The 9,759-nt window shown below is 52.8% G+C and overlaps 1 protein-coding gene across 1 annotated transcript in view; it reads right to left on the bottom strand.

The window, feature by feature from the left end:
* OSBP2 (oxysterol binding protein 2) overlaps window positions 1-9,759 on the bottom strand; it is a gene marked incomplete at its 5' end in the record, with an annotated part of 53,495 nt that overhangs the window by 37,608 nt on the left and 6,128 nt on the right. The window contains one exon of the mRNA XM_015562836.1: window positions 8,260-8,468. Coding sequence (XP_015418322.1) covers window positions 8,260-8,468 — 209 coding nt within the window. The remainder of the gene's footprint in view (window positions 1-8,259; window positions 8,469-9,759) is intronic.

Below are 9,759 nucleotides of genomic sequence, written 5' to 3'. Positions count from 1 at the left end.
CAATGTCCTCATTCCTTCCGCCTCCTCCCCACCCACCCGCGGAGGCCTCCGTCCGTCCGCCCCTCAGGGATCCGCTGGGAGAGCACAGGGCGCTGCGAGAGGCCGCCCGCGCCCCCCGAGGGCCAGAGGCGCTCTGCTCCCAGCCGGCCGGCGAGACAAAGGCTAGCTCTCCGAGGAGGGACGTGGGCGCACGGCAGCGCAGTCTCTTAAAACGCGCGGAACTCGGCCGCAACCCGACCCAGCGCTAAGGGCGCTATCTCAGCCCCGATCGAGGCCAAAGAGGGTTGGACCTTGGCCAGGGCCCAGAGGGGGAGCGGCCCTCGGCCCAAGCCCTCGTTTCTCCACTGTCTCGTGCAAGGAGTTAACCAGTAAGGGTCTGTCTCGGGAGCTGGGGGAGGAAGGGCCCCTGAGGTCCCACTCGCATCTGGACCTCAATTCCCTCCCCCACATCCTGGGTGTCAAGAAACCAGCAGATGGGACTGCTGGAGTCTGGAGGGTTCATGCAGAACCACTTCCACGGTTTCCATTTCTGCTCAAATCCCCCCCACTGCCCCTCAGGGAGAGTCCTGGACTGAGATGGGGCTCTGGCTCTGGCTGCCTCTGGCACGGAAACTCCGCCCCAGGTCTCAGGACCCCTAGTGACCTCGCTGCCTCATGACCTTGACTGTCCCTGTCAACTCGGAGCTTCTGCTCACGGTCCCTCACCAGGAAACCAGGTTCCCTGTCCACCCACTGGCGCGTCAGAGCCCTTCATTCAGAAGTTACCCCACGAGCTGCAGTGCTGGCCCGGTGCCGCGGGTGCTTGTGCGGGAGCTGACCCTGCTGGGGCCTGGCTCTTCACCTTGTCCTCTGTCTCCAACTCCACTTCCTTGAGCCCCAGAACACTCCCCGCCAGGGCCATGCACCAGAAAATCTACACTGCTACCCACCTGCCCCGTACCCAGGCATCCCTGCTCCCCAGAACGGCTACTACTGTCTTTGTGGGGGCCTGGCAGTTCCCAGCAGCGTGCATAGCACTATTGAAAAGCACATAATAGTTCTTTTTGTAATAAGGAGGAGAGAGGAACATCGATGTGGGAAAGAACATCAGTTGGTTGCCTCTGCACGTGCGCCGAATGGGGTTCAAACCCACAGCCTAGGTATGTGCCCTGACTCGGAATCGAACCGTGTCCTCCTGGTATATGGGACGATGCTCCAACCAACTGAGCCACACCAGCCAGAGTAAGAAGCACACAATAGTTCCTGAATGAGTAAGTCCAACACAAGTCCTACCAAGAATGGCAGTAATATTAAACCAGCTTTGGAATCTTACCTAATTCATAGTCTCATTCCCTCTCTCTCCTCGCCCTCAGGCCCCACGCTGCCAAGCTGACCTTGGGGTGGCGAGCAGGGAGAAAGAGGCTCTAGGCTGCCAGAGAGTCAGAACAAGGTCCTGGCCAGCGGGCGATACACCAGCACTGAGAAGGCACTCAGCAGTACGTTATCGCACGGCTGGGCTCAGGGCCCTTCCAATGCCTGCAAACCACATGACAGGGCAAGTCAGAGCCACTGGACAGGCCGCGGACCTGTTCTCACCACAGTTAATTCCTCAAAAACACAGCTGCTGCCAGCACCTTCTCCCCCGCAGTGGTGAGGGGGTGAGAAAGCCACAGTTCACCTTCTGCCTAATGGAAAATGTATTTGCTGCTTCCATCAGCTCTCTGATGTCAGGTGGCCTGGGGAGCGTTAGAGACTCTGGGCTCTCAAAGTGCCGGGGTGGGGTGGGGGGGTAGAAAATGCCTGCAGTGTGTGCTTTTCACATTGTTTGTTTCTACCCCAATAGACAAGGAGGCAGCCCCAAACAGCTGCCAATCAACTTTTATCTCTATAAAACATGTTGTCAGCCAATGATAATTGGCCAAAGAGTATTTTACATTTTGCTTGAAAATATTGTTTCTATTCATCTGACTTTAACTGTCGTGTGCTGGTGACAAACCCAGGTTATGAATGATTCATGCATAGACACAATGACTAATTAAACTTCCAAAAGGGACTATTCATTAAGAAATATAAATGCAAACTTTTTACTCATGGGCTTGCAAGTAGGTATCTGCAGGAAGCATTTGTGGAGGGTTTATAACCTCCGTTTCTTGTCAACAATACTGCAGATGGTCGATGAAAAATACATTTGCATTCATCAACTACTTCTTATTATGCAAACCATGGCGATTGAAGATTCTGTACGTGGTTCCTGAATACTTAGTTTTTTTGCTGTTTTGATGAACGCTTATGGGTTTTTTGATCATGAACCCTCTGGCTCTATTGTTATATTTTGGTGATATTTACCTATTGACCTGGGGGCAGGGTAGGAGGCTAGCTGGGGTCTCAATCAAACTATTTTACTGCAAAGGCTCCTGAAATCCCTACTGGCCTGGCCCCAGCCCTGGGAGATGACTGTGACCTGCTGTCTTGAGCGCTGACCTAGCTAAGGCACTCCGCCGTTCCACAGTTTGTCTTCTCTACCCATAAAGCAGAATTAATTAAGACTGGCAATACATTTCATAAGACTGTGGCGTAGATGTGGTAAAGAGACAGGACTAATTACATCTAGAACAACAGATATGAGCTCTTGCAACCTGGAAAAGGGCAGTGTTTGCATCAGGAATTACCTTGGCCTTGACTATCAAAATCCTCCCAAGCAACGAAACTTAAAAACGGATTAAACAGATCCCATCGTCCTTGGCTCCAGACAGCCACGTGACACAAGAAGGCAAACACCGAGACAATGGGAGAACAGGCCTTAACTCATCTTACATTGTTGATCCAAGGTTTTATCAGCCTTGAAATGACCCCTAAGCACATTTGCCAGTGCATTCTCAGCAAGTTATATCTCAAACAAAAACATTTTAACCTTTGGGGTTGCTTTCTGCATTTTGCTTAGTCTTGGAGTCTTGCTGAAATATTGCCTGAAAGCTATGGGCACACAGGTTATGAGAGCAAGGAGCAGAACATGTTTGGAAGACACACACACACACACACACACACACACCCCTCCAAATCCAACGCCCAAACTGAGATCTCCTTGAATTCTCAAGACAAACACTGAGCCTCCGGCTTTGTCCTCTTTCCCATCAAGGATCACGTGTGTGTGGAGACTAGACAAGCAACCAAAACCACTACAAAGTGGGGGGTGCGGTTTCAGGTTGACAATCCTTTCTTTCTCTCTGTCTCCCTAAAAAGGGGTCAACAGCAGTGCCAGGTATTTCCGTGGGACTACCTATCCAAAGGCTTTCCTGAGCCCCAGGATGCCCGGTCCCGCAATTTCACGGTAGGAGTGGGGCCCGGAGGGAATGGCTGGGATCATGGCCATGTCTTCATTTCTTTTAAATTCCCTTTAATGTCACCATAATGTTTTTAATGGGATAGAAAATCAAGTTTGAGTGAATAGCAGAGGATGGTTTTTCTCACCAGTTCCCGCCCCCTCACTTCCAAAAGACAGAATATCCATTTCCTCCACCACTTCCCCCGCCTCCAGCCCGACGCAGGCATCTGCAAGCCAGCCCGCTGGGCTCCACTAATTGGGCTTTCTATCCACCTGCTCCCGGTCGGCTGCCATCACTCCCGGGCAGCTAGCTCCGTGCCCCCCGCCAGCTGAAGGCCCTGCGGGCGGTCACCGTGGGCACTGCCGCCTTTTTCTCCTGCACCGGTTATCAATGGCCTTGCGCTGTGATAGCGTCTGGGAGACCCTGAGTGTCCGGTGTGATAAGCGTTTGTGTAGCAATGGAATAGTCGTGGCGTATTTACATGAGCTATGGCAGAGGAATTTCCAGGGAGCACCTTCCCTTAACCTGGCCATGCATTTCTGCTAACGGGGAGTAATACTGGAACAATCTTTGTGGTGGGTAACTTGGCAACATATCAAAATGGGAAGCACGCACTTGACTCAGTAATCCCTTTTCTACGAATTTACCCTTAGGGAATCCTCATCCTAGTGCAAAAAAAAAAAACACCCCAAAACCCCACAAAACTCGGCGAGCAGAAAAATGCTGTCCCAGTGCCTCTTCTGATAACAAGGAAACGCGCACAACCGAAATAGTTTAAGTGTTTCATTGGCCCTAGCAGGATGCTCAGTCGTTAGAGCACTGTCCTGAGATGCCAAGGCTGCAGACCCCCCACTGAAAAGAAAGTATAAACCTACATCGAAACGCCTCTGCGTTCAGAAAGCATGACAGGCAGTGAGCTTCAGGTTAGCTGATTAGAGAAGTTTCTCCCGTTCGTGTATTTTTCGGGATGGTTGCACCTTTCTTTTTCTCTGTGAGTGTTTTCACAAAACAAAGCTTTTTTTTTCCTGAAAAGGCAGGAATGTTCAGGAACACCCTTTTCACTCCTTGCATTCTGACCAAATGGCCTTGGATAAGGGCACATCCCTAACTAAAGCCACTGGGCTACTTGGCACCTGGCACTCGCCACCCTCATGCCACCATGCAAGTGACACTCAGCAGCTGCCAGTGGGGGGAGGGGGGGAGAGCCAGCCTTCCAGTTCCAGAGCCCGGCATGCCTCGCCCTGACCTTCCCAAGTGCATCTCCAAACCACAGCTCTCACTGGCTGAGGGAGATGCAGGAGGTGCCAGGGGGATGTCCCTGCTCCACTGACCTGACCCGGACCCTCTGCCTCAGGAGTAAGTGGCACAGGGAGCGACAGCCTCCCCTGCATCAGAGCCTGGAGCTCATGCTTGCAGATCCACACGCAGGTTAACACCTAAATGGCAACAAGGCATAAGCCTTTCGCGTCTGATAATTACGAAAGGAAAGTGCTATTATGCCCTTTAGCTACCAAGGAAGCAATTAGTCATCAAGGTGATTGCCCTGGCAGGAAAATTATACTTAACCTGCCTTAATGGTAAGGATGTATCACATGCAGACTGAACCTTTGTCCACTTTTTCTTTTCTTTTTTAAATATATTTTATTGATTTTTTTACAGAGAGGAAGGGAGAGGGATAGAGAGTAGAAACATCGATCAGCTGCCTCCTGCACACCCCCTACTGGGGATGTGCCCGCAACCAAGGTACATGCCCTTGACTGGAATCGAACCTGGGACCCTTCAGTCCGCAGGCCGACGCTCTATCCACTGAGCCAAACCACTTAGGGCTGTCCACTATTTCTTGTCAAATGACTCTGACCTATTGATCCTACTAATCCTCTAATGAAGGACAATCCCCCCAATAAAAAAAAAACAAAACACATTTCAGAATGCCTGCTTTTCCACTGAAATAGAACACCCCCTTTGAGCTGCTGACCCATCCATGAGCAATGGCTGTCCTTCTGGGCACCATCGAGTGTCCAGCCTGGGGCACCAGAAGCCAGTCCCTTTGCTCAGCTACACCCTTTACCACTCTCTGTTTCATTGGCCGATAATTCACACCCATGTTCCCCCTCTCCATTCAGGTGAGGACCATGAATAGCTGTCAATAGTGGAGAGTACAGCACTCCCAGTAGATACAATCCCTCTTCTTAGGAAGAAAAATGGCTGCACCTACCCCCAGAAGAGAGGGGCCAAGATCTGGATGCAAGTGCACCTGGTGAACACCCTACCCCGTCCCTTCTGTCTCCCTGGCTCCAGTGCATTTTAAAAGTATGTGATAGTAAAACAAACTCCATTATTCCATGGAAAGCATGGAATTTGAAAATGGGGGAACCAAGCCAGCTGCGGCAGGCAACCCAGGGAGTCTGAGCAGACCATGTTTCTTCAAATGAGCTCCACGGGGCGGGGGCGCTGTCATGAGGCCTGAATGGAATGCTTATTAAAAATCCAGGTTGCTGCCCTGGCCGGTGTTGACCCTCGAACCCGAGGGCTGTGGGTTCAATTCCTGGTCAAAGGCAAGTATTTGGGTTGCAGGTTCCCTCCCCACCCCGGGTCAGGGTGTGTGCGGGAGACACCAGTTGATGTGGCTCTCACAGCGAAGTTTCTCTCTCTCCTCCTCCTTCCCTCCCTTCCACTCTCTCTGAAAAAGCAATGGAAGAAATATCCTCAGGTGAGGATTAGCAAAAAAATAATAAAAATGGGGGTTCCTGACCATCAGATCAGAATCTTGGTGATCTGCTCCCAAGAATTTGAACGTGCTCACCCCAGGGGGCTTCATGCCCGCCAGAGTCAGAGAACAGTCATTGTGTTGTTTAATCCGTGCCAGTCAATATTTTGCTAACGTAATGAGCTCACAAGAGACCTCTTTACACCTCTGACAAGCTGAGCAGATGGGGCTGCTCCTTGCGAGGGGTCTGAGGTACCTGCGCATGTGGCTGGGTTTTCCTTTTGTCCTGAGATGATGTACTCGTGTCCCTACCCAGACAGTAAGGACGAAGGAGGTGCCACAGAAGAACCCGCCATGGCTGAGTGCTTGCAGGCATTTTCCAAGCACTAGGGAGCGGCTCCCCCCAACAAGCAAGAAACCCTGCATTCCAGGAAGCCATTCCTTCAAAAGGGAAGAGAGGCATGTGGAGTGGGCCAAGGAGACACCACCATTTCTCTAGGCCGCGCGCATCTAAAGCAGCAGGCTCGCCAGGAGTTGTTGACACAGCCAGAGCAACGCCACACGCCCGGGAGTTTATTTCCACGTTAGGGGGCCACGACCAACAGGGCAGGAGGAAAGCCGTCCAAGTCCTACCTTTCAGGGGATTTTCATTTTAGAGCGACAGGACCGCAGGCTGCCCCAGGGCCGCCAGGCACCCAAGCTCCCCTCGGCCCCGCACAGATGTGAGCCTTGGTTGCCCTAAGGACAGAATCTTGGCTGCCTGGCGTCATTCCAAGCACTGGGCTGTGATATCAGAATAGGGCTATGACATCAGTGGCGGGGGGCAGGCCAGCCTGGGGAGCAGGGCAGGAGAGAAGGAGCTCTCAGGGGCTGGATTAGTCCCCCTCGAAGTCAGGCACAAGACAGAGGGGTGGCCGGCTCTGTATTCCATTCTTACAACCCCCAGCAAGCCCTGGGAAGCTAACCTGGAGATCTGAAAACGCTTCCCAAGTACCAAGAGGCAAGCCAGACCGCCTGCTGGTGCTTAGACAGGATTCAGGAGCAAAGAGAGCAGATGAGCTATCCTCTAGCGCCCCCCGGTGGCAGTAGAAGGGATACTCTGTTTTCTGACTGGGAAGTTCGACTTTGGGCCCCGCCTGGAGGCAGGAGCAGAGGGCTCCCAGGATTCAGTTCAATGCAGGGACATGAAATGCAGGTCGCCCTCTTCATCTGAATTTGAGAAGCACTATAAATAAGCTGTAGTATAAGTATGTCCTGACGATTACATGGGACGCATTTATACAGAAACATTACTTGTTGTGTATCTGAAGCTCAAATTAAACGGGGTGACCTGTATTTTTATTTGCTAAGTCTGGCAATCACACCCAGGGGGACTTTTTTTCTTAAATGCAGGTGGCCCCCCATGCTGCTCTCATTCATTCAGATTTACCAGGGCAAGGGAAGCTGGGAACCTGCGTTATTTTTAAGCTGCCATGGTGACTATTATTAATAACTACAGCTAACTTTTTGAGCAATTGCCAAGCCATGTGCTAAGTTCTTCTTATGCATTTCTAGGTTAATCCTCTACGAGGTGGTTCCGTTATTAAGCCTATTTACAGAGAAATGAGGCAAAAGACAGCGAGCAATTTGCCCGAGGTCACACCGACAGGAGGTTTCAACCCCGGCTCCCACTGACCTAGAAGTCTTTGGATCGGAAGGATGCTAGGAGGTCCGTAACCAAAGCCTCCAGTGGACTGACAGGTGGGGAATCTGAGGCTCTGGGAGGGCCTGGCTCGCGCTAACCTCGAGGCTGCTGTGCACAAGGGGCTGAGCCAGGCTGCAGATACTAGCATCTGGCCCAGGCAGGGGGCTGGCTCAGGGAGCGTTTCCGGAATGGCCTCTCCGTGAAGGATAAGCAAACTTAAGGGAAAGCAGGGTATGGGGAGGGGCTGGGCGCTAGGGGAGGGGTTCAGCACGCACTCTGAAGGGTCTCCTCAAGTCCAGGAACAGATTCTTCCAAAGAAAGGGCACAAGCCCCACCCCCACAAACATTTCCATCCTTAGAACTGCCAGCCACCCCAACGATGTAAGCATCTCACTGCTGAGAGCGCACGGAGCCAAGCGGGAAGGGCGAACGCACACCCTGACCTTCCGGGGTTGGTCTGGAGTCGACTGGGTCTCCTGGTCACCCCCATCCCCCAAGTGCCTTCGATTCTCACTCTCTCCAGACCCACCACGTTGCACGTACACCCACTGCGCCAAGCGCTCTACCTGAATGGCTCCTCCTCATGCGGACAGCCTTGGCCTTGGCCAGCTCCAGGGCGGTGATCCACTGCTGCCGCTCCACCTCCGAGCCGGCCTTGAGGTGGTAGGTCTTGGCCCCACTGGTCAGCACGATGCTGCAGTAATCCTCCCTGTCAAAGTGCGCGGTGGACATGTTGATGGTGCCCCGGCAGGTGTGGGCCATTTCGCCCTCGTTTCTGTAGGACGCAAGAGAAGGAACGGGTTGAGGCTCCCCAACTCACTAGCTTCAAGACAAAAGCAAGCCTCAGGGCAAATCCTCAGATACTCAGACCCTGGAAGCCGGGAGAGGCCCTGGAGTCAGAGCTGGGAGGTGAAGCTTGTGGGGCCTGATTGCTAGAGGCTTGATGGAAGGGCTCTCAGTGGGCAGAGGGAGGAAGGAGGAGGGCCTGCATTGGTGCCACGTGCAGGGCATGCCTGCTGTGGTCTGAGCCCTCGCAGACACCAAGCAACGGAGAAGGGTGACTGCCCAGCGTCCTGCTAGGCAGCGCAGACCTCTAACTCCATAGCAGGCTCTTTCCACTAAAGTCTCAGACCCCCAGAGATGGAATCTGAGAGTCCTGCCACTCCAACTGAGACTACAGACCCAGAGATGATAATGAAATCACTGTTGTTTTAAGCCTCAAAGTTACACAGTGATAGATAACTGATAAACCTGGTGACATGGGCAGCTGGTCCTGCCCACGTGTGAGCGTTTGGCAAACATCAGATCCCAAAGGAACAAAACGAGCTTCTCGCGAAGCCTCCAGAGCCAGTACTCCAGCTGCACGGTCACATGCAGAGCCAATCCTGAAGAGAGGTGAGCCAGCCAGGGGATCTCCTGTATAAAGGTAACAGGTGGGGAGCCAAGGGTGAGGGAAGGCTCCGCAACCATCCCAGCTAACAGGAGTGCACGCCCAAATGACATAGCACACAGAGGAGTGTGGGAGGATACCAGCCTAGCTCATTGCAGGGGAATCCAGGCAGGCCCATGATGAGATGACCTGGAATAAAGCTGCCCTGTCGGGCGTCTGCAGCAATGAGAAGGGGTTCTCCCGGGGGGTGGGGGTGGCAGATGCAGAGATCTGGAGAGGAGAATGAGAGGCATGTGGTTTGCAGAGGGAAACAGGTAAGCTGAGCAGAAAGACCAAGGCCGGGGGAGGGGAGAGGCAGGGTAAGTGAGAGGAGGGGCCTGACTGGGAAGGGCTGAGGATGGTGAACCCAGGGAAGCCACACGCTGCATTTTAGGAAGACAGCACCTACGACTGCTTCAAAGGACAACACTATCTGGCAGTCCCCCACGCAGGCTCAGGAACGCCATCTGCCTTCTTCTGGGTTTAGGCAATGGCCCAGCAATGCCGACCAAATGGTGTGAGTCAAGACTGTGAAATCGGTATTCAACGCACAGGGCTGTGGCTGAGCATGTGATGAGGTGTCAAGAGGAGAGAAGCTAAGTGATCAGAACTCTGAGACCTCATAAAGATGGAAACA

The sequence above is a fragment of the Myotis davidii genome, unplaced genomic scaffold (genome assembly GCF_000327345.1).
Source record: "Myotis davidii unplaced genomic scaffold, ASM32734v1 scaffold478, whole genome shotgun sequence".
Lineage (NCBI taxonomy): Eukaryota > Metazoa > Chordata > Mammalia > Chiroptera > Vespertilionidae > Myotis > Myotis davidii.
The sequence above is the reverse complement of the archived record's forward strand: the minus strand, read 5'-3'. Positions and strand labels throughout refer to the sequence as shown.